We start from the raw sequence: 24,223 nt of genomic DNA, 5'->3' as shown, positions 1-24,223 counted from the left end.
TTATTAAAGGTGGAGCGTGACGAATTCGTTTTTAAGAGGTGCAGCGCTTCTCCTTTTACGAATTCTTTATTTGCGCCTAATGGATGAAACGAATAAAAATTCGTGTATTAGAAGGTCTTTCTCTCTTTGTGGTGCGCTTGCACGTTAAGGGTCGATTCCCAGTTGAATTTCTTTCGTCTAGGAACGTAATTTCTGACTTTGATATTTTTACAGCTGGTGTCTCAGCAAGACTACAATTTGGATTCTATCTGAATCTCGTCAGGTTTCTCCTAAGAAGGAACGTCTGGAGTCGCGTAGCCCCGTCAACACTTTTTAACTTTCGAAAGATCGGCAACAAACAGTCAATTTTCATTACATTCCACGTGTTCGCGCTATTCTAGCTGCCTCAAAAGATGTTCACTCGACTGCCACAGGATGCAAATATTTTACTTTTCTTTTACGACCATGATGCAAAGTAACCAGCGTGTACACATCGCCTGGCTCCACCCAGTTCTGTGGCTTCAGTTTCAGACCCATCCATCTCCCCCCCCCCCCAAAAAAAAAAAAAAAATCTGCTATTGATCGAAAATGAAATTTATGCTTTTCTCCTTAATCCTTAATAATGAAGTTATCTCGTGCTACTTTAGTTCTTTGGCTAATTGTTATTTTGCGCGGAGTTTCAGGAGAAGCAGGTAAGAGTTCGCATTGGACGACAGAGAGATGTTTCAGTCCCAGAGTTAACCTTTTAATTACGTTCAGCAAGCAGTTAAGTTCGACAAGTTCTGCCGCGCTACACGACTCTGGTGCGAAAGCGATTCAAACTGCGGAGCCAAACAAAATTCATAAAAACATGATTATATATTTTTGCGCAATTGTGCTCCCGCGGGGTGTTACGACAATTAATTCTTACTTAACATTAGTGCGAACTTCTCCGTGCCACACTTTTTGAGCGTTAACTAGGCTACCCGTGTTAAATGAAAGAAGTAGAATGCTATTGAAGGCGATTACATTTCTTCTCTCCGTTTATGACTCGAGGGCGAGGGTAGAGAGCCTCCCATAAACCGATGCTATAACTGTTGATACCTCGCTCGAGGCTGAGAGTTTAACATGTGCACTCTAGAGAATGGGCTTTGACGAAAAACTCGATCTTTAAGAGGGGCATTCGGCTGATACTTCAACCTTTCTCAGCATAGATTCGGGGAATTTAAATATCATGCGAATTTGGAGTTTAATGAGATTGAAGGATCAACGTGAATGACCTATCTCTACTTCTCATGATTCATATGTCTGGATACAGACCACATATTTTTAGGCTGTTATGTGTTGAGCTTCAAAACAACTTCAACTGGATATCCGCCAAGTGATGTATGTCAAAAAGAAATACAGTTCCGGTCACGTAATATATACATTTAGCCAAGCGTGAAAGCGGGGCTCTTGTTAGTTTATTTACCAGCCCCTCACCTCACTCGCTGTCGTAGTGTTCATTTAACGGACCAGTCCGGGGGAGTAGTAAGGGGGGGGGAGGGGGTTGACAAGGTCTGGTACACGCATGCTAGTCAGGGGAGGGGAGGATGTTGACAAGGTCTGATAAACACACGCTAATCAGCTGTATTCTCAAGCAGCTGAGGACTGTCGTCGGTGTTCCTGACGTTTTGAACGGATTTTCGAAGATACACTAAGCCAGTATCAGTTGGAATTATATTCTATTGAGCGTCACTAACATTTTCGGTTTGGGAGAATGAGCCAAACTTGGAAAACACGGGGTAAACGACATTGAGGTGAGACAACACAGGTCGATAAGAACAGTAATTCAGTAAAACAATACGCCAAAATCGAATGGGTCTCTCTTATATCTTCTCTTGAAGTTGCCAGGTTTGACTGCTTGCTCCATTGTTTTTTCTCTACCGTTTCCTCTTCCTTTGATAAGCGTAGGAAGTTAAAAAGAAAAATAACTTTCAACTCGTGTTAGCCTGTTTTTTTGTTTTAAATTCTCCTTTGATATTCACGTTTCATAATTGTCCTCTACCGGGGTCTCGCATTAATTGTAACCTCACGAGAGTGCTTTAAAAATAGCAATTTGCTGATGAGAAAATGTAAGAGGGCTTTCCCTTTTTCATTTGAAAAATACAGACGTTTTCATCTTTCCACAGACTTTCCACGGACTATCCATTTCTCTTTCAGGATTTTCGTCTTTGTTCACGTTATAAGAACATAAATTACGGGGTTTGGCACGTTTTCAAATCTTTGTTTGGTTTTTCTGTTGCTACTTGCTGGCTCGCTTATTCCGAAATTTTTACTTTCAATTAACGAAAAGAAGCTAGAGAGGAGTCCTGGCCGATGAATGGATATTTTAGAGATTGGCAGATGGCGTGAAAGCATTAGCTCAGCTCCGTTTTTTTTTTTACTCTGATAAAGCACGCTATTTCAAGCAATGACATCGCACATTATATCAGAACTTTATTGTAAAATAGTTTATAACATTCCTCTGCAGAAACTCTTATTGAGAGACCAGCTGAACCAGTTCCTTGGTACTGGTATATCGTACACGAAAGTACAGAGGGAAGAGGGGTGAGTTACTTGATTTTAGTAACCCATGTCATAAAAACCTCTCTTCCGTGTACTATTAAACATTAACTTTATCACTATTAGGCACATGTATACATGTTTTGTAACAGTAATTCCCACTTATCAAGGAAATCAAGGTAGTAGTTAAAAAAAACTGGCAAAGGAAGCAAGCCATGGGCGTTTGAAATCCAAGTTAATGTGGGTAGGAAGATCTTTAGGGAGAAAACATAAGCCCAGAGAGACTAGCGCATACACAGTTCATGAACAGTAAGTGATCTAAAACTTTTGCATCTCAAGTCTCTTCGTGACTCAAACCAAGGATAATTTCCCACGATTTGGTCCAGGCATGTACTGTATTCTTGTTAAGATAAGGCATATCTTATGTGGTAAATATTGCATGAACAAGCACATTCGCTGCATTTGAAGTAGATTGGATTATTGTAGAATTCTTGATTTGCGTTGAAAACAGTGAAAGTATATTATTAGATAATTAGATTTTGTTATTCTAGAATTACTGATGTTGAACACAGTTAAAGTATTAGCCCATCTCATAATGCTCCATAGTTGCCTAGTATACGTGCAAATATTCCTAGTAAAGCGTACCTTCAGTACATGCATGTTTTGCATAGACCATCTCTTTTGGAGTAAACATTTTACTACTTCATGATTGATCAAAAAATTTTTTTTATTCTCTTGCAGTGGACACATCCTTCAAATGTATCGCCATATTACTCAGTCTGTGATGCTTCTAACAAATATGAGGTACCAGAGAACTGGTTAATAACAGACTTTATTAACATCAAGGATGCTACACGACTCGATATTGAAGTGACCTATACCTTCCTCAACTGCCCCTTAGCTGACGTGGGGCCATTCTGCAGAACAAACTTCTCCCTGTATTCTTATCATACTGATTTCAAATATAATCCAGACCCAAAAAAACTAAATTTCCTCAAAGAAACTGTGATAGCTCCAAAAATTCTTCCTATGCCTGGGGAGCGCACAACAGACACATTTGATGGGTCAATAATAACAAAAGCGAAGGGAATTTATTTAGCATTATTAGACCAAGGAACCTGCTTGACAATAAGAAGGTTTGTTTTAAGATATCGTTTCTGCTCTGAAACGGTCCCTTCCAAGTTGGTTAGATTTCCAAGAACACTTGCCCCAGCAAATGATATCAATCTAAACAAACAAGAAGGAGAATGTACAGATCCTAACGCGATTAAGAAAAACAACAAAACGTTATTTGGCGTGTGCCTTAGTAATGGGGAGTGGAACATAACAGATAACTCAGCCTGCCTTTGCAGTAATGGTTATGAGTTAACGAATGGATCTTCAGACTCTTTCACATGCAAAGGTTAGTGGTGCACTTGAAACCTGGCTTTGCCTCAGAAGCTTTAAGTCCAAAGTAAATATTTAATCATTTAAATGGTTAAATATCTAAATTACAACCCCGTTTGTTCATATTTGATAGGAAGCTTATTAAAGGTTCGATGCATAACTTTCATGAAATTAGACTGTGTAGCCATACTTCGTATGTTCACATAAGTCAATCGGTGGACGTAGATAAGTGGCCGAGGATGTATGACCCGAAAGCGAAGACCTAAGAACAATGAACCCCTTTTGGCTAAGTACCTTTTCGTTTTGCTTCGTCTTCGTATTTTTCGCAGATGGATGTATTTATCTATTGGCCTGTTACGTTCAAATTCTCTGATCACAAATCGTCACCGAATCGATTTATTTTTAGAGCAGACACGTTAAATTTCGACATGGTCTACGAAGAAAAATACAAATCGTCGAATTCATAAAAAATACAGATCTTCTAATTCTTAAACCCTGCCCCTCCAATTTGTTACTTTGTATTGGTTTATTCTTCATTTCTTTTTTTAGATATGCAAGAGTAAGAGTATTTTAGGGTCTTTCAGGTCTTAGAGATTTAGGTCTGAGAACCGCAGGTTAGGGGTTACATAAAAAAAAAACCTGAATGATTAACGAATAGGGAAGCTTTGACTGTGCTCTGTCCTGTTGTTAAGCACGCAGGAGGCGGCTGAAGCACGAAAGAAGTGTGGGGAGAAACGTACCTAGACGGGTGTTTCTCCCCACTTCTTGAGTGCGCTAAGCGCCTCCTAAGTGCTTTACAACAGAACAGAGCACAGTCAAGGCTTCTCTATTTGTTTTATAATAAAGAATCCGTTAAATTCCCTACGCATTACTTTCAATTTTCAAAACAAACTTTCGTTCCGTCAGCGTGCTCTATACTCTCATAAAGTACGCTACAATAAGCCGATCAAAATCTCTGTTAGAATGGTTCAAATAATCTGATTGGCTATACAAGACTAAAGCTGTCAAAAGTGTCAAACTACCAACGTTCAAAAACCATCAAAGTTCACATTCTGCGATAGTTTACAAACTGAAACAGTTGGGCTGGTCAAATTTAACACTTTTGCCTGAAGTTTTTAAGAGTAAATGTCAATAAAAATCACAGATTATCGAAAAAGTCGCGGACACGGTCAAAAATCGATTTGGTTCATTTTTTGCCTGTGGGTAGCCTTATCTAGTAAACAAACGGAAATGGGGTTAGATTTTTTAAATATGCACTTTAACGGGAATAATTTGTTTTAACATTTCCGGGGGTAAATAGCTCAAATTTCACCAAGCGCGATCCTGAAATTATGCACTTTTCGGGCACTTGTCATGCTAACAAAAATGTAACGGAAGGACTTTTCTAGTCATAGAAATATTGAGTTGGACTTGTATTATCGAGACAAAGTGATAGTTTTTGTCTAATGTTATTCTTGGAGGAGCTACGTCCCTATTAAGAGACGACATCTTCGACCTTTCGAAATTAAGGCAAAGGTGGCCTAGAATAGCTTGGCAAAAATACAAGTGGTAGTGTCTCAAAGTTTACAATAACACTACCAAGAAGCCTTGAAAGATAGTTCTTTACGATGTGGGTTTTATTTCTTTGGGACCTTTGACTATCAAAAGATGACCACCAGCCAAATTTCAGTTAAATTACCATGACCCCATAATGAGATGCATAATAACAAAATTAAACGCGTCGGACACAAATAACTGTTTTGGTCAGTTATATCTTCACTGGCCGTTAAAATGACTAGAAACATATTAAAATGTCTATAACTACACTTGATTTTTATATACGGAGACAGGAGAAACAATTTTCGACTTTTGCTACCCTTTTAATTCTGCATAATTCTACACACAACAGGTTAAACAGTTCAATTGCACTCAAAAGGTTAAATTTGGCACAAAGCCGTTAGTTTCCGTTTACTTCTCATCCGGTGAACATGGATTCGAGCATTTGCATCCCTTCTGCACCTCCTGCACTCGCCAGTTTCGAATTTACTAAAAATTGTCCAACACAAAGATGAGGTTTCACAAGCAATGGTGAGCTCAAGTGACTAAAATCCGATATGTAGGACTCTGCTGTCACGCAACGCCTCCATGTAAATAATACACGCACCGCTTTTATAATCAGCAGATCAGTTATTCGTAAAACGTTCAGTGCTCAGTTACTTGGAAGAGCAGGTACACTCCTGGACTAATTGTGTGAGTCGTGCGATGAATGGCTTTTTCCTCTTCTGAGGTGAAATGTCAGAAATATCCAGCCCAAGGTCTATGCACATGTCTCTTAGCCTATCCACTCTTAAAGTTGTGAGTGTACGTTTTTGTACAAGTTAACAGATGTTTAGATCGAAAGATACAATCGAATGTTGAATAGCCACATCTCTCATCACATTTGCACACACTGCAGATAGATGGCTCTCAGCTTTGGCGGAAATTTCGTCCTTGTCGACGCTCTCCATGTCCACTTCTGAGATTTCACTAGCTTTTGCTCGGTTACCGGCGGCTGTAACTTCTAATCGCTTCTTTACTGAAAGACGGCTGAAGAAGCCACTAATCTGCTGCGACGTAAGGACTTCATGAGGTTGAAATTGACGTCCCCCCGCTTGGTCTCTTGCTAGGCTCGTGGTTTTCGAAACTTCCTGTGGATCGCTTTTCCGTCCACTATACTCCCCTTTTTGAAATTAGTCAGTTAAGAATTCGGTCTGTTTCCTTGTAAAACGCACCTTTTTCTTAATTGTCTTCAGGACCCAACCCATTGGAAGAGGCGGCAAGCCGTCTCTCTTTGATTGTGCGGCAACTTGAACGCTTGGTATTCGACTGCGTCCCTCCATCAGCTTGGAAGAATATTCTCTTTTAGCTTTATCGTAGAGAGTTTCCTGTTCGAGCATCATTTGGTGTTTTCCAGTATCTAGGTGTGTCTGGAGGTTTGCAAAGCGACTGTAGGCTTTTACACATCCTTCTTCTGGACACGGGAAAAGCATGTCATCTGGCTTATATTCCCCAATACAGCTTCGATCTTGGTTTTCGCTCTCAGTTAAGAAATTTGCTTTGACAGAGCTTTCCTTAATATTTCGGTGTCTCACAATCTTGAACGTCGGTGTGCCACTTGACTCTGCGATGGCGAGTCTAGGATTTCCAATTTTTCGGGCTACTTCATGACTCCTTCGAACTTGGCCCATGGCACTACTTTACCGGAACCTACATTGAATGCTCTCCACACTCGTGTGTCACTTTCATCGTACTCAAAATTGTTGAGTAAGCTTATGCCATCCCATTTGATATTAAAGGTGCTTGACAATTTGGCAGCAACATAACTTGCTTTCTCTCCTGTGGTTTCTTGACCAGATTCAATGGCTGTTTTGAACTGTAGAGCGTTGATGACATCATTGCCTTCGTTTACGTACCTTCCAACGTACCTTCCCTTGATTGTTGCCGCTTTGCGATCACATACCCCCTTTCCACCTTGAGGGTCCGAAAAGTCGTTTCTTACAAAAGCCACTCCCATGGCATCACTGGCCAGCTTAGCTGAGATGATTGAATTTCCACTGTGATAACAGCCAGCGTTATCTTGTTTGTAATAAGCCATTTCCAGCTCTGGAATTTCCTTTTTCAGGGTAGTGAGGCAGTCAAGCATAATCGAAGCCACAGTCACACTGTCTTGGGCGCAGCTTTGAAATACGTGAACAGGTGTCTGCGATTCAAAGTGCTCAGAACCCTCTGACCGTCTTACGGCAACACTAATGTGCCATGGCAATCCTCGCTTCGCAAACCAATCTGACTGCGCCTCTCAATATTTTCGGGGCATATATTTCATTGCCCAGTCCTGGACTAACAACACCGATCGGCTGTCGAGTTTGGCTAAAACTGGATGCTTCGCCTCAGCTTGGTGGACTGAACGTAGCTGATGGGCTTTCCAGCAAATGATGTCATCCCTTGCCTGTTTGATGGTAAGTTGCATGTCAGCTTGATCTTCTGCTGACGAGAGCGCACTTGAACACTCGTCTTCTATGGTACTTCCTGTAACTCATAACACTGCTCATATGACTCATTGTGGAGATGGTCGCAGGAGCCCCGAAATTCAGCATTGCTCTGGTCACTTAGTGCATAAATTCGACAATGATCGGGAACCTTTGTGGCCTCCACTGCATGTACCTAAAATAAAAAGTAAAATGACAAGCGCGTGATTCAATGTATATTTACAAAGCATTGCATGCGCATATGATCGACATTTCAAAAAGATTACTTAATCGATTCTCAGCGTTGTATACATGTGTGTAAGCGTATTACAGTGAATTGCAAACTGTTGTTTCATCAATTAAGCATAAAGAAGACTTGGAGAGAAAGAAAGAGGTAGCCGTGAATCATAGTAAGAAGTTTACTACATTTGCAAAGGCAACGCATAATTATAAAATATGCACCCACCTTGAAGTCGCCCTTTAGGTACTGCTTCGAAAAACGAAGTTGCTGCTTAATTTCCCTCGCTCATTGCTGAGTCTTGCCACAGTCAACAAGCTTGTCTACGAGTTTTTCTATAGCATCAACTGCTTCCATTCCTAATGCTGAAAAGTTATCAAGTCCTTGCAGAGACTTGCGAACAGATGAAGAACACACAGCCCAAACTCTCTGTAGAGTTCTCTTACTCATAGGCTCAAAGTTGGTTTCACAGCAGTATTGTTGATACTATTGGACAATACGCTCTGGTATCATTGTTCTGATAACATTGGGTGATTTTATGATCTCGCCAGTCGACAATTTTAGAAGTTTTTCCCCGAAAGAAACATCTTGAGTAACGTGTGGACTCGTTATGAAAGAAACAAAATGTTCTAATCTTACAGGTTCAATTCTCATTCTCCTTTTCTCCTGGTTTGGAAGAGGAGCAGCTCTTCCGTTTATCAGGCTTCGCGAAAATCCCGCTTCTTGCTAAGATAAGTTCAATCTCTGTCTCAGCACCTGAAAATTGTAAAAAACGCTTGTGGCTTCCTCTGCGCCACAAACGCCACCTACAATATCATGTAAAGATTAAGACATTCTTTTTCTGCTGGAGTTAAAGCAACCGTTGTCTTTATTCCCTTCCCCGACGATTATTACGCTTTTGTTTTTTGTTTACTTTCGTTAACCCATCACATTTGTTTTCCGTGGGAAAATTGTATTGTTATTTTCGTTCCATAAGGTTTTCACTGTACGGTTTATATTTGTGAAATTTTGTAAAGTCTATTTCTTTGTTGTATCGTTCTCGTTCATGATGGCAATATATTTGTTTAGATCTTATATGTGAGGCAGAATGAATTGTTTGTTGATCTCGTTACGTGACAGATTATCATATGTCACGCAGAGTGACAGGAACCTGTGAAAAATTAAAATCCGGCAAATCGCTAGCGTTACCTGCCGTTTTGTACGGGACCCTTTTTGTGTGAGACGTCAATAAAACCAAAATTAAGATCAAAGTAGACTAAACGTAACTGGGTTGTGACGCGCTGTAGAAAATGACAACAACAAGTAACTTTATTTTACTCATCCCGGCTCAGTGGCTTCAACGAGTTAGCCGGTAGGCCACCTTCACGCCAAATTTCAAAGGACAGTATTTCGAAAATATCTTCCAAGCGGAATAACAAGGGCCTATAAAAGATTTCTAAAGTAAGGAACTATTTATGTCAAAGCAAAAATAAAAAGCTAAGTGCGGCTGCGACTCAAACAATGCTTTGCTTGTGTCATTGCAATGTTGATTTTGTTCATTTCAATATGGCGCCATTTACAATTTTAGCGAAGTTTGGTTGGTTGGTACATCAAAACAGCGGAAGATACCAGAAAAATGAAATGATGAATTTGAAGACCCACCTTATAAGCCCTCGTGATAGTATTGCTGGAGATTTTGAGAAACTACCACATGCATTTTTGCCACATTACATTAGGCCGGGTTTGGCATGAATTAAATATGGCGAACACGTCCACTGGTAATTAACCCGTGGTTTCGTCAGGAAGGACACGATACAAAAAATATCATTATATCTTGGTAATGGAAGGCTACATGTATATATTTATAGCTAGAGAAGTCCTGCTGTTGCATTTTAGTTCATGCAAGGACGGCCTGAAAACTGCATAATTTAGAGCTCGCAGGCACTCATTTTCGATCATGCAATTAGTATCGGTTTATTTCCGTTAAAATGAATATTTACAGAAATTAACCTCACTTCACTTTAAGTAGTACCTATAGCTACCTGTAGACAAAAAATGGGACGAAATGATTTTTTACCATGTCCGCGATTTTGTTATTTTTCTTTGATTTTTAGAGACATTCACTCTTAAGTCTCTAATACAGAATCTTAAAGTGAAATGTTCAGTGAATTTCAGCCAAATTAAGGCTCATAAAAACACGCGAGGTTTTTCACATGACAAGGTAGAAAATAAACTGTTCAAGGCGAGTGTTTTACGAATGAACGACAGCCGAATTCACCGGAACATGAAGATCGCTTGGGATGACAGCGCCGCAAAACTCGGCCCAATGACTGATGTGACTTTCCACTCAACGCATTTGAAAGGATATCAGAGCAAGCTCTTATTTTTTCTATGCGGCCTATGTAGTTTCTGAGGCTTGCTTCACTGCGATGACCGGAGATCACCATGATGAGTGAGCCGCGATGGACCTCACCATGATCATATTCGCTCTGACACTGTCATGATTAGTATGAATTTAAACAGTTATGCCAGTTTGGTTATATTTTTCATAATTTCTGTTTTTTTCTGTTTTGTTTTTGAACACAAAACTTTATATACTACACGAGTGTTAGCTGTGTTTGATATTTATTACCGTACGTAAGCTTGCAATCTAACTGGGCGTGAAAATCTTTAAAACTCGGACTGTCTATTTTGTTTTTCCTTTGAGGGTTTTCGTCTCTGCCTACGTTTTAATAACGTGAATTACGGCACCTTGCATGTTTTCAAATCTTTGTTTGGTTCTTCTGTGGCTACATGCCGGCTCGCTTGTTCCGAAATTTCACTTTAGTCCACAAACCATCGAAGTTCACAATCTGCAATAATTTACAATTGACATAGTTCGGCAGGTCGAATTGAACACGTTTGTCTAAAGTCTTTCTAGTCTCTAATACAGAATCTGGAAGTGAAATGTTCACTGAAATCCGGCCGAATTGTGGCTCATAAAAACAAGTGCAAGGCGTGTGTTTTATGAATGAAAAACAGCCGAACTCACAAGAACATAGAGATTTATTGGGATGACAGTGCCGTAACACTTGCCTACTGTGAGTGATGTGGCCTTCCACTCAAACCATCGGAAAGGATATCAGAGCAAGCTCTTAGTTGTTCACTCAAAGTGCGGCCGAGCTTGCAATCTAACTGAGCGTGAAAACCTTAAAAACTCGGATTGTCCATATTGTTTTCTTTTTGAGGATTTTCGTCTCTGCTCACGTTATCATAATGTAAATTACGGCGCTCGGCATGTTTTTAATCTTTATTTAGTTCTCCTGTTGTTATTTGCCGGCTCGTTTGTTCCGAGATTTCACTTTCATTTAACGCAAAAAGCTCTCAGTCAGGAGTGCTGCTAGTTGTAACTGGCATTTAGCAGTTACGGAGAAAAGTTTTGGTATAGGCATTTGCCTTTAGGACATTAGAAACATATTTTCTCTCCTCAGCCTTCGAATCGAGTGGAGATGGTAGACAGTGTGAACTGTGAGCTGAGAGTCATTAGGAGTGAAGACAAAAAGAGTCGTCTTAGTAACCAAGCCTCTGGCGATGAATAGTGCCAACGTTATCATATTGGCCGTGTTCAATTTCGCGTTATCGTGGACCGAGTATTGACTCCCTTCAGCCGCGTTTTACGACTTCATCGCCAACATTGTTCAAGAATATCTGCTTCACGCACTTCCTTTTCTTGTGCTGAAGCAAAAAAAGCGGTTAATCCTGAGCTCGTTCGGGTAGCTAATGAGAAAACGGGATTCGCTTTTTATTGCCCACGGGCTCTGCCAGCGACATAATAACTGTTATTATGATAAACTAACCTATATGTATCATGCGTGTAAATGCCAGAAAGAAATTAACTAACCAAAAGACCTCTCTTGTCAGGAAATTATGAAAATTATGTAAAAGCTTATTGAAAACTGAAATGGCATGCTACTCTTGATACCAATTCCAACATACTGAGACCATAATCACTTGAAACTTTTAATGGATAACCTGTTAGGTTTTCGAACCACTTCGTGAAAGCGGTCACCCCTTGGTCCCTGTTTACATTTTAGATAATGGTATTTGCTTATATGCTGGAAAGAAATATTGATCATGATATGCAAAGAAGTTATCAAAATATCAACAAGTCTACGTTCATTTGTCTATCATTGTAATTGTTATGTTTTTTACTTTACATCCAGTCGTTCCAGTAATTAACATAACCATGGTCTTTACCAATGAAGGTTGTACTAATGGAAAATTCAACCAATCCTCATTAGTGACGAGGCTAAAAAAAGTGGTAACCATTTTTTTGTTTTATCTAGCTATTCATATCTAAATTACTAATATTTCTGCAGTTGCGGTATATTACATGCAAATCCATGCAATTGCAATTATAGCTTCGGTTGTTTTTCAATTACAGTTAACCACAATTGAAAAAGAAACTTATTTGATTAAACTCAAACATTCCGAGTGAGTCTGTGTGGCGCTTTCGGATGCATGCTCTGATGTGGTGTTTGAAAGACGTTATTAATTACAAATTGAAAATAAACCATCATATTCTGTAAACATTGATATGTTTACCTGATTGTGTGGTGATCTTTAAAGGTGCTTTTCGATTTCATGTTCAGTTTGCTGTTGTTTCCATTAACAGATGGAAGAGGCTTTTCCTGGGAGATTTGCAGGTCTCAGAAGTGTGCAGTTGAAAAGTGGCATTAGGTTTGTAAACTGCCTGGATTAGCAAATGAATTATAATTTTCTGGATTCTAAGGTGCTCTTCTTTATTTTAACCCTCATATTTTCTCTTAATTAAGGTGTGGAAGAACAACTGTTAACCTAGCACTTAAATTTAATTCCAAAACAAAAGAGCAAGATGTTATTGCAGTACTTCGTAATGCTGCCAAAGATGGAAAGCTTGGAGGCTTCAATGTGAGTGCAACAAAAAGGACAAGATCGCAAGCTGATTTCGACACTGGAACTACAGAAGCAGGCACAGTAACGCTAACTGCTGACAGTAAGTTTTAAGTCTTTTGATACATACACTGTAGTTGATTAGTAGCAAGATTTCACAGGATTGTTTATCCCTCATATGTTCTTCAGTGGAGTGGTTAATTGGAGTGGGATTTAATTACGAGTATATTCAGCATTTGGAACATTCTTCCTATGTAAATGGTATCCACGTTAGCGTACTTTGTTGTATTGATTTGTTAAAACATCATACGTATGTAGTCTAGTGTCTCATTCTGCATGACACCGCAAAAGATAAGGGCTGTAGGGTGATAGGATAGGTGAAGTATGAAATAACAAACAAACAGAACAATGGCGCAAACAATAACTTGCAAGGCCTATCTTTCTTAACTCCACCAGCTAATGAGCTAGGGCACAAGATCTCATCCAGTAAAAAATCAACTCGTGTATTTTTCAGTGGTACTTTTACATATCTATGATATTTTTTTGCTACCGCAAGCAAATGTCGCGAGAACGATAAGCCTTCTGCCCGATGTGGTTAGCATTGATTCCTGCTTGTCTCGGTTCTTTATTCAGACCCTTACATGAATTTTGTAAAGTAATGAATCGTTGCTCTTATTTTGGCAGAATACAAAAAAAACTTATATCACAAGAGCAACAAACTAGGAAAGAAAGCAAAGCATTTGAAATCAGGATCCAACATTCATTTACTTTATTTTTAGTTCTCACAAAAAATTCGGCACTGATATGATTGAGAAATGATTGATAAGGTGCTCGTACGTACACGTATGTACTGCATAAAGACTTCTTCAATAATTATAAAGTAACCAAGAAAAGTAATGAAAAATGCTCCCATCGACTGTAGTTCAGTGTAAACCTAAGAAATTTCATTTTGCTGGCTCGTAATTCCAATTATTTTTGAAACGTCATAAAGAATAAGTAAGGGAAGGGTACTGGTGGAATAACTGTAATCTAGTTCTCATACTTAGTTGGACTTCTTCCTGTAGGTATCAACATTACATTTTATTAGGCTTTTAAGTAATTTTACGCGAATTAGATAAAAACTTGTATGCGTAGAGAAAGGCATCAAGACTAAACTGGCTAAGTGGAGAATTGCAAACATATTGTTTGTGGAGGCATATATTCATATGTTGTTTGTCTTGTCTTTTCAAGGTGCCCTAGGGATTACTGTTGGTGTGGTGGTTGGATCAACTGCAGCACTGGCGGTTGCTGCAGGAATATTCGTCTTTTTCGTAAGGAAGTTAAGAAAGCGTAACAGCAAGAACTCAAATGGTAAGAGTAGTATTTTAAAATGCTTGCTTTGGAACACAAGAAAAATTGCGTGGTATCAGGCAACTAAGAAGTTTGTGTTATTTGTAGCCTCATTTAAAAACAAGGCAAGTTTGGAGATTTCGAAACAGTTCTAACAAATCCCTGTTTTTAAGAGGTAAAAAGATGTGTTTGTCTAACTCCGTAATAAAAGATGTAACGAAATTATTAGATCGACTACAAACTTATTAAATTTAAAAAACCTGAAATTCCTGAAAAAAAGCAACTCAATACAACTGCGGAAAACACTGAAAACAAGAGTACGTAAAAGTGTCCGCGTCAATTTTCATTGTCAGGGTCTAAGTCTGTGGAAGCTGGATTGGCTGATATTGCGAAATCACGCGGACCGAACGTGAATACCAAAAGATGTGATTTGAGATTCACAAACTGGAAAAAAAAATTCAACAACAGTAACGTGGTAGGCAAACCCGAGTCTTAAAGCCTCTGAGTGTTTGGGTGAGGCTAGGTGAACACGGTAGATCTCCTGCATGATCTGTTGCGTTCATGAAATACAGACATATCCAAATATTCACGACCGTGATTATATGCCCTCATTTGATCGAGTCTCTATCATTTTAATAATTCAATTATAGCCCTAGACTTAATGACCGCTTTCTGCTTAAATTTTCCATGTATGAAATGAGATAAATGTCAGAAGACATCATTCTGCATTTCCTTTGTACTATTTATTACTTTCTCTTTACATACTTTTCGAGCTGGTTTTTCATTTTTTTTTATACTTTCTTTCTGTTTTTTTTTCTGTTTTGGAATCAGGAAAAAGAGAAAGGTGAGATTTCTAGAACGATGAATTATCGTCGAATTTCATGTTTTGTTGCAAACTGTGTACAACTGTGAACTTGCCTAATGTTAGCGTGGATTATGATAATTATGCTCAGAGCAAGAGTGTCATCTAAAGTCAGTTTCACAAAGCATCCTTAACGTGATGACTTCAAAACTGCTCACGAGTGTGGGCTATCCAGACATAATTATCTTTTCTTAGAGTTTGTCCATCAAAGGAAAGGCACAGATGCCTAGCTCCTAATGTTTATGATACCTTTTTTGCGCCAATACAGTAGCGCAAAATGTGACATGCTGTAACTAATCATTTCATGACTAATACTCATGGAGTACCCAGAGGTGTGCTTTCCAGCCGAAAAAAATTTTCAACGTGTTTCATCCGATAGAATTTGGATTAGAGAGAAAATATGATATTCTTCTTTAACTTTTAGGAAAAACAGAAAAACAACTGAAGAAATAGGACAAGTCGTTGTAAGTCGCTTGTATATTTTAACTTTTAACCTTTTTCTGGTACAATATAGTATATCGTTGTTTTTTCCAAGAGGACACGGTAACGAATCCTTCAATCTGATTGATTCTTAGCGCAGTCCGCATTTTCCTACCCCTGCCAATGGGCACAGTAACCCTTTTATGGATCGCAGAGTACATTCCTAGTTTCGTTGCAAATTTTTTCGCAAATATACGTTGTAGCTCTAGTTAATGATTGCGTTTATTTTTTCAAACTCAAAAGACTGGACTTGAAATGGCGGAAGCTTCTCAAAGCCAGAAGTGCTTGACATTGGATGAGCGGAGTCGGTCACCTTCCATGACAGATTCAGGGTTGGCGAACTGTTCACAACCAGGCCAGTCTGTCACTGAAAACACCTCTCTATATCCATCACCACGTTTTTCGAAGATTCCTTCAGAGCTCATGACTATAGAAAAAGTCGTTGGTCCAACTCAAAAGACTGGACTTGAAATAGCGGAAGCTTCTCAAAGCCAGCAGTATATGGCATTGGATGAGCGGGATCGGTCACCTTCCATGACAGATGCAGGGCGGGCGACCTGTCCACAACCGGGCCAGTCTGTCACTGAATACGCCTCCCTATATTCATCTCCACGCTGTTGGGAGATTCCCGCAGAGCTTGTGACGATAGAAAAGGTCGTTGGTGAAGGGGCTTTTAGTCAGGTTGCCAGGGCAACAGTCATAGGCCTCCAGGGGAGACCAAAGAAGACGCTTGTGGTTGTTAAGATGTTGAAAGGTATCAAGTACTTCAAATAATTAGATGTGTTTCAGTGAAATTTCGAAGTTAACACTCCCCTCGAAAGACGTAACCTCAAGCAGGTAGCATCAAAAAATTCCGCCTTCTTCTCGATCCTGACGGTAGCAAAGCAAGCCCAGTCTCTCTCCCTAAATATGGAGGGGAAGGTTCGTTTAGTAGTATATCTATTCTTCAATCAGTATTCAACTAAACGTGACCTCAGTTAATAGATCAGGGTCGTGAGACAATTTGAAACCAGGTATTAACCATGAATGAGTTGAACAGTCCTGTGTACTCGAAACACGACAAGCATCTCACGTGGCCTCAACATGAAACTTGAACGTTAGTTGTCAGCTGGTTCAGCACCCTCTGATATCAGAAGTCGTAAAATTTTCTTCCAAGTTAATCAGAAGAACTACTTTTTTTCCGCAAGAACTTATCGACACAAACGTTTTTAAGTAAAAAAAGTAAATTATTGTCAACAATCAACTCTCCTCCCTCCCTCTATTCAAAGGTAGCAAACCTCAAAAACTGCCTTTTCCGAATTCAAATTGACATAAGGGTCGTCCCTTTCGACATGAAACGTCAGTGGGAAAAGAAAAATCCATGTTTCTGCTGAGTGTATGCCGCTCAGCAATTGTTTTGCAGAAGTCTTATTTTAATTAAATTAAGTATCGTTAAAGCATGGTCATACTGGTACAGCAGTGGAATGAAGGGTTTTGTCATTGTATATGTCGACTGAGAACTGTGTTTAAAATTATCTCTACTTGTAGAGTGTAAACGAAGTGTTATGGTCTCAATTAGGTCGGTCTTATTGAGCTTTACACGTGAGCCCCAAAGATAAACTTGTTTAAGATATTTCATAACATTATGACTATTTCACGACCTTATGATTTTGAATAAGATGTTCAATCACCAAGCAAAACAGAGCTCAGATTCAGAAGGGAAATTTGCAACTTAATTCGATTCAGCAAGAGAACGTCAACTGACATCCTCTTGAGTTCAGCTACTGCTGTTGTTTGTAAAGTTAACAGCTGTTGGGTGATCGTCTTGCAGATGACGCTTCTGAGTCGGACAGGAAGGACTTGATGTCCGAACTTCGATTGATGAAGGAACTCGATACTCATCCTCATGTCACTGAACTTCTGGGATGTGTCACGAAATCTGGTAAATGTGGAAAAATATACTTTAAAAGCCCAAACAATTATTTTCATCATTTTCCAGCAGATCTCTTGCATAGTATAAACATATTTCATGTTTCTCATGCTCTACAGAGCCATTGATGGTGTTGATTGAATACATTCCCTATGGAGATTTATTGGGATACCTCAGAAAGAGCCGTGGATTGAATGATACTTACTTCGAAGACCCGGATATCAAACCAAAAACAAATCTGACGTCAGAGCAGCTTATGAAGTTTGCGTGGCAAGTTGCCGATGGAATGTCGTATTTGTCATCGATACCAGTAAGCAGGAACATTATATCTACTTACTGAAATGTTACTTTGACACATGTTGCTGAAATCGGACATTTGTCGCCACTTTTTTCTTTTCATTAAATTCTTCTGGATCCCCCTTAATTCGTTTCAACATTAAAGATTTGATTTTATTTGTCGTAGATTATCCATCGAGACCTTGCAGCTCGTAATGTGTTCGTTGGAGCGGGGGAAACGTGTAAAGTGACAGACTTTGGTATGGCCAGAGATGTCCTAGATGATAACATTTATCAAATGAGGTCAAAGGTACTTAACTATTTTGAGCCAAAAGTTGGTGTCGAAATTAGCTAGGGAGAGTGTTTGTCTGTGTTTTTAGATTTTCAGTTAATCACTGGCTCTGTTTGCTGTTCTCCAACATATATTACCACTAGAATTTGTCAACCAAGGTAGGGATGTGTGATCAGTCTACTACACCAAAGTTATGACTTTCATTCTTGCTCTTTTCTACACTTTTGCTGATCAATTCAATATGCTTTTCATTAAGGGACGTATCCCTCTGAAGTGGACAGCTTTTGAGGCGCTGCTTTACGGGAAATATTCTACCAAAAGTGACGTGTGAGTACAAGGACCACATTAACATTATTTTTTAAGTTTAATGAGAATAGCCTCTGGGAAAAATTAATGGCTTTCTTCCGTAAGTACCGGCCCGGGATCAGCTCATATGAGTGCGCTTCCCACAACGGTTTACAGAAGATGTTAAAATTGTTTTCAAGGACAAGAACGATTATTTCTCTAAGTTTATGCCGTTTGTTCTACAGGTGGAGCTACGGAGTTCTCCTCTATGAGATTTTCACGATTGGTAAGTTAAAGAGCTGATGGACAGGCCATTAATTTTAGCCATAAAACTCATGTTGACCCGCCAAGAAGTCGGTAGGCTAAGCTGGGAAAAAGATGAGCAATGGTACATAATGTTTAATGTAAAGCTAAATTTACAAATGTTGAGACTTTTTGTAAGGTGTATTTTGAGTAGCTTCTCTATTTCAGGTGGCTCGCCGTATCCAAAAATGGATGGAAGACAAATTTTAACATCGCTAGAAGCGGGATATAGAATGCCTAGACCACAACACGTGGATAATAAGTTGTATGAAAAAAGTTTGTCCTTGTTGTTGTTTCTCTTACGACGCCTTTTCTCTTAAAATAGTTTTTTTGAATTAAGGGTTTTGAGAATTTTTTGCTGTAGTCAAAATTTAACTGGCTTTACTTGTTGAGCCAGTCTACCAACGGGAAATGTTGGAATAATACGAGTTTTTATCTTGTGATTAGTAATGGTAAAGGGACCGTGTGGATTCGAATCAGTCTGTATTCTTGCGTGTAATAGCGGGAGTCCAATTCCTCTACTACGGATATGATTATAGACCGAATTGGACGACACGAAGTCTTATTATCAATTGATCATAAAAATTACAATTTCTGAATTAAAAAACTGACAAAGGAGGCGTAAATTATTTAATGTCGCTCCGAAATTGTTTTCAATTCAAACATAAACATTCGCCATTTGGGAGAAAGCCCTAGTTTAGGAGTCTGTACATTGTTTCTATGGTGATTGAAACCAAGTTTGTGATTGGTTGATTTTAAAATACAACTTTGAATGTCCGATGAAAGTTTTAAGATAACATAATTTCCGATAACTACTTTGCAAATGAATAAATGGAAAATAGGAGTTTATAAAACCAATCACAATAAAGGAAATTGCAATTTTTTGTGATTCGTAAGAAAAGGACCAAATAGTCCTACTATACCTTATGGAAAAATCACAACATTTTGGGCCTAATAACGCCCTTACTGATGCCACCAATAAGATGCTGAGATATTCTTGACGTTATTGTTAGGTATGACTTAATGACAAACTGTTGGAAACACGACCCTAACTTGAGACCATCTTTTGAGGATATGAGGAACACACTGAAAGAAATGGAAGACCACCATAAGGTAGAGTTGTAGATTTTTCAAAGGGAATTTCTAAACTTTGATCGTAGTTTGCTCTCGCACATACAAGATACACATTAAGAGTATCGTTAACCTCTAGTTGCCAAATCTTGTGTATTGCCACAGTTCTTTAGAAAATTACCGGAGTTTGGAAGCTACTTTAACTAAATTCTGAGGTAAAAATGACAAATCAGAATTCCATCGATTGTTCTTACATTAGTTCTAAAGTTGTTTTGAAGACACGGAAATGGGATTGATTGTGCATTTCATGAAATTCTCTTAGTCCATCGGCGAAAACCTAACGTAAATAGGAAGTCGTATTCAGGTAGTACAAGTGTGCTCCTTTGAACGTTCAGTTCACCTATTTTTAAATATGATTTCACCATTAATATACTCTTTCGGGAGGAAAAAAAGAAAAAGCTTTATTGCAAGCTTAAGAGAGTACGCAACACTCTAAACACTTGACTGTTTTTTTCTTTTTTTTTCAGGGCCTGATAAATTTAGAAAATTACGATGATCGACTCTATGTTAATGCTGACGATCTTGCCGAGTAAGCGATTGCATCCTCATGGAGCACAGGAGGGATTGATAAATCTGAGATTATATGCTTTTTTGGATGAGGTTTTAGTCTTTCATGTGTTAATTAAGTAAGTACAGAAACAAAAAATAACAGCGACGCGAGGCAAAGTATAGCTTTCACATATTTTTATATGTATTTTTTTTTACTTTTAGTCTTGAAAAGACAAACAATTCTCTACACAAGTATATTAAAGTGGCTACCCATAATTTTTTCATCAGTGTTATAAATTTTGTTTTTTCAGACTAAGTACCTATTTTTGTGTAAAATGTGTCAAAAAAATGATTGTTTTTCCAATAAATAACCTATAAGGCGCGATAAATTTTGTAGCCATGTTAGCACGAATGTATTTTTTGCCCATGTGAATAGTTTATTATGAAATTCTCGGCTCCGAATATTGCATTCTTAGTGTTCTGAATTGTTCAGTTAATTCCGTTTATCAGCTCGTACACCAAAGTACCTACATGGAAAACAGTCCACGCGAGTTTTGCGAAGCTTAATTTGCTTATAACTGGAAGCGAAAATTTTTCCGGTGCAATGAAAATAAGGTAGACCAAATATAAGTCAATGTCTTATATATATCAGTAATAGAAGTAGAAGTCACCAATTTCAAGGTGACACTATTTAGTTAAGGGTACATATCTTTGATGTGGAGTACCTATCCACCATGTTGAGATCATTAAAAGCTTCTGAGACATCTTTACCTGCTGTGTTGGTGAAGGTGACATCTTATTCGAAGTCCACACTGGTGTCATACTGGGGTGTATCATGTCCACATTGCCTTTCAATTTTGTTGTGGACTGGATCATGCGACGCACCACTAAGGATCAGTTCAGGGGCATAAGGTGGAAACCCTTCTCCTACTTGAAAGACCTGGATTTACACCTTTGCAAAGCCAGTTGGCCTCAACATCAGCAGCAAGAAGATCGAAATTATGGCGCTGAATACTATCAACACACGCCCAGTCCAGATTGATCATGAAGAAGTTCCTTACACTGACATATTCACCGATCTCGGCAGCATCATCGGAAGAGATAAACGAACTGACCTGGACATCCAGAGCCGTCTTAACAAGGTCAGAAACTCACTCAAAACAATGAATAAGATATGGCGCTCCTCTATTTACAGTATTCGCACTAAGCTGAAACTTTATCACAGTTGCGACCTGACAACCCTCCTGTACGACTCAGAACGTTGGCGCTTGACGGAGAAGGATTTATCAAAACTCTCCACATTTCAGACCAAGAGCCTACGCCTTTTCGGGCCCAATATCATCTTAAATAAAGATCTCTTTGAACGGTGTAGACTTGAACCAATGGTTACCATCCTGATGAGGAGATGCTGAGGGTGGATTGGACACGTCACCTTCCCTGAAGCCTCCATAGCAAAAACTGCCCTATACTGGACACCTTAAGGGAAACACAAGAGGTACCGCAAGCCAGAGGACAATCATGAAACGCAAACAGTCGAGAGAAAAGAATTTAAAAAGTAACAGGTTTAAGGCGGGGGTAAACCTGAAAAAATGCCCATTTTTCACTCATTTTTCACAGCTAGGACTTAATTCAAAACTTAGGCAAACTATATATCCCTGGAAAGCTTATGACTTGAAGATCATGAAAAAAAATATTTCAGACTCAACATGTCAATTGCAATAGGATACCACTCATTTAATTGAGCCACCTGCTGGGTTCTACCAGGGGTTACTTCAGAAAAGATAACTCCTTCTGGAATTAATGAAAAATAACGTTTTTAGTATCAATTCAAAGAAGACATGTTGCTTATTGTTATAAGCAGAGGGATTTCTAATATGTTGAAAACATTTTAAATGATGATCAATTAAATTTGACATGGAAAATCAGAGGGGTGTTTCACTTCATAACTTTAAGTACATACATCATATGGAAAATTGCTCTGCTTATAACACAAAACTTATCAAAAGGAACAAATGCTGAAAATTTCAGATCAATTGGATAAATTGTTGTCAAGATATCCTTTCTGGAAGACAAAATTATTGCGTAATGAGAAAATGGCCTTTAAACTTACAGATAGCAATCAAACTTAATTTTTTACAATATGTAACCACTATAGTGGCCCAAGTGTCCATATTTTGTCCACAGGAGTATCTAAAAGTAATTTAAAAACATCCTGGTTCATAAGTAACTCCTTCAGCTTCTCGAAGGGCTTCCTCTCGACGAGTCCTCAGAAGTCGCTCCCCTTGACGCCGTCTCTTTTCCTTCTGCATAACCTGCAAATCGGACTTAGCCTATCTTTTACTGTCTTTTGCATGTGTTGCCACTCTTGTACAAACACCACCTGCGATACAAAGCCTCTCCATGATTTTTAGCCTACTAAAAGACTCGGCGGTTAATGTCATATGATTTCCCTAACTGGGTCACACCACTGGATGGTGGAAGTGGACTGGATTCCTCACAGGAACTACACTGAAGGGAAAACTGTAACCCCCACTCTTGCACTTTTATCTTCCTCAAGAGTTAAGGTGCCTAAAGACAAATCAAGTGAAAATTGTAAGATAAATCGGGCAATTTTATTATAAGCAAAGTAAAGACCTCAAGTCAGAAATACACATTCTGTGATTTTTCCCCATAATTTTTTGTTTACAGTGTATATGCACAATACCTAAAAATCTTTCTCTAACCCAATCCAAGATTTAATAGATAAATCAGTGTATTTAGCAGGGAAAAACTGGAACTATGGGTCGATATGATATGGGAAATAAGTCATAATCGAGAACAGAGAAAGACAGAGATTTAAAAAAATTTCTCACCTTTCTCACACACGTGTGCCTTTGAGACGGCCGTGGATAAATTTTTCTCATTTATTAATCTAAATCCCTCGCTTTCCTCGGTATTGAAGGTATACACTTCATCAGAGCTGTCTAAAAGAAGCGGCATATTTCATTTTCTTTCTGGAGGAACCAACGGTTTCTTTAGAGTCCGAGTCAGAGAGCTGATTTTCATCCAGCGAAGTGCTCGGAGTTGAGGCGGCGATTTCGTCAACATCGGGAGCTGTTTCTTCAGACTCTTGTTTTGTTTTCGCCTTCCAGAAAAACTTCTCTTTCTTTTCTTCCTGTAGACAGATCTACTTTTCTTTCCGACCATTTTCGATATAACTTTTCCTTTGATTATAACTTTTCCTTTGATTGCTCCGAGTACACCGAGTGTCACATTCGACAAAAACTGCCTCTAAATCTATCCCATAATGGGTTTGACCCTAGAAAACCCTTCAGATAAGACTACATAAAGTATCTCTCGTTAAATCCTGCCCGTTTCGGAGCTTGGTTGCCAGAATAACACATCATAAACAACTGAAAAATCAAAAAATGCTCTTCTCGTTGCCATAGTAACCACACCATTAACCAGAGCGGGAATTTTGAAATCGCTCAAAAAGGCAAAAATAGTGAAAATAAGTAGAAAATTATTTTTCCACAGCGAAGTTGAATACCCAAAGCTGCAAATTCCGAGGAAAACAAAAAACTCAGTTTTTGAGCAAATTTCAGGTTTACCCCCGCCTTAAACAGGTAATCTTGAGGCAAAACAACAGTTTCAGTCATGTGTAAGCTGTAAGGTGGAGTTACTTTCTAAGATTTCCGATTTACTACAAATGCAAGAAATAAGCCAATTAAAACTAACAAATGCCTTTTATACAGTACAATTTATATAATAAGCTCAGTTATACACGCATTCTGATTGGTTCTCACTTATGATCATTGGAAGACAAACGTATAGATGACGTCATCATTAAAACTTTTTTTAATTCTTTATTATATAAAACAAATAGATT

At 38.7% G+C, this 24,223-nt stretch overlaps 2 protein-coding genes and 2 pseudogenes across 2 annotated transcripts; 3 read left to right on the top strand and 1 right to left on the bottom strand.

Moving 5' to 3' along the window:
- LOC136281855 (uncharacterized) overlaps positions 1 to 24,223 on the top strand; it is a 418,311-nt pseudogene that overhangs the window by 337,088 nt on the left and 57,000 nt on the right.
- Positions 602 to 14,483, top strand: LOC136281584 (ephrin type-B receptor 1-like). Its single transcript, XM_066168252.1, has 7 exons — positions 602 to 671; positions 2,471 to 2,547; positions 3,244 to 3,904; positions 12,291 to 12,388; positions 12,743 to 12,807; positions 12,903 to 13,102; positions 14,230 to 14,483. Exons 1-7 carry the CDS (start codon positions 602 to 604, stop codon positions 14,481 to 14,483), a joined length of 1,425 nt encoding a protein of 474 aa, XP_066024349.1.
- Positions 6,246 to 8,559, bottom strand: LOC136281585 (uncharacterized; annotated as a pseudogene).
- LOC131797498 (tyrosine kinase receptor Cad96Ca) lies at positions 15,543 to 21,332 on the top strand. Its single transcript, XM_066168363.1, has 10 exons — positions 15,543 to 15,654; positions 15,914 to 16,424; positions 17,481 to 17,591; positions 17,699 to 17,889; positions 18,043 to 18,165; positions 18,404 to 18,474; positions 18,678 to 18,718; positions 18,904 to 19,000; positions 19,749 to 19,848; positions 20,334 to 21,332. The coding sequence occupies exons 2-10, from the start codon at positions 15,926 to 15,928 to the stop codon at positions 20,397 to 20,399; spliced, it is 1,299 nt and encodes a 432-aa protein (XP_066024460.1). The 5' UTR covers positions 15,543 to 15,654; positions 15,914 to 15,925; the 3' UTR covers positions 20,400 to 21,332.

The sequence above is a fragment of the Pocillopora verrucosa genome, chromosome 6 (genome assembly GCF_036669915.1).
Source record: "Pocillopora verrucosa isolate sample1 chromosome 6, ASM3666991v2, whole genome shotgun sequence".
NCBI classification, from domain to species: domain Eukaryota; kingdom Metazoa; phylum Cnidaria; class Anthozoa; order Scleractinia; family Pocilloporidae; genus Pocillopora; species Pocillopora verrucosa.
Note: the sequence above shows the minus strand (reverse complement) of the source record. Positions and strands in the feature narration are given on the sequence as shown.

Excerpts from the sequence above, each read along its gene's own strand:
- LOC136281584 (XM_066168252.1), top strand. The coding sequence starts at position 602 with ATGAAGTTATCTCGTGCTACTTTAGTTCTTTGGCTAATTGTTATTTTG. Across the intron at positions 672-2,470 it reads CGGAGTTTCAGGAGAAGCAG|AAACTCTTATTGAGAGACCA; the intron begins GTAAGAGTTCGC and ends ATTCCTCTGCAG. Across the intron at positions 3,905-12,290 it reads AGACTCTTTCACATGCAAAG|TCGTTCCAGTAATTAACATA; the intron begins GTTAGTGGTGCA and ends CTTTACATCCAG.
- LOC131797498 (XM_066168363.1), top strand. The coding sequence starts at position 15,926 with ATGGCGGAAGCTTCTCAAAGCCAGAAGTGCTTGACATTGGATGAGCGG. Across the intron at positions 16,425-17,480 it reads GGTTGTTAAGATGTTGAAAG|ATGACGCTTCTGAGTCGGAC; the intron begins GTATCAAGTACT and ends ATCGTCTTGCAG. Across the intron at positions 17,592-17,698 it reads GGGATGTGTCACGAAATCTG|AGCCATTGATGGTGTTGATT; the intron begins GTAAATGTGGAA and ends CATGCTCTACAG.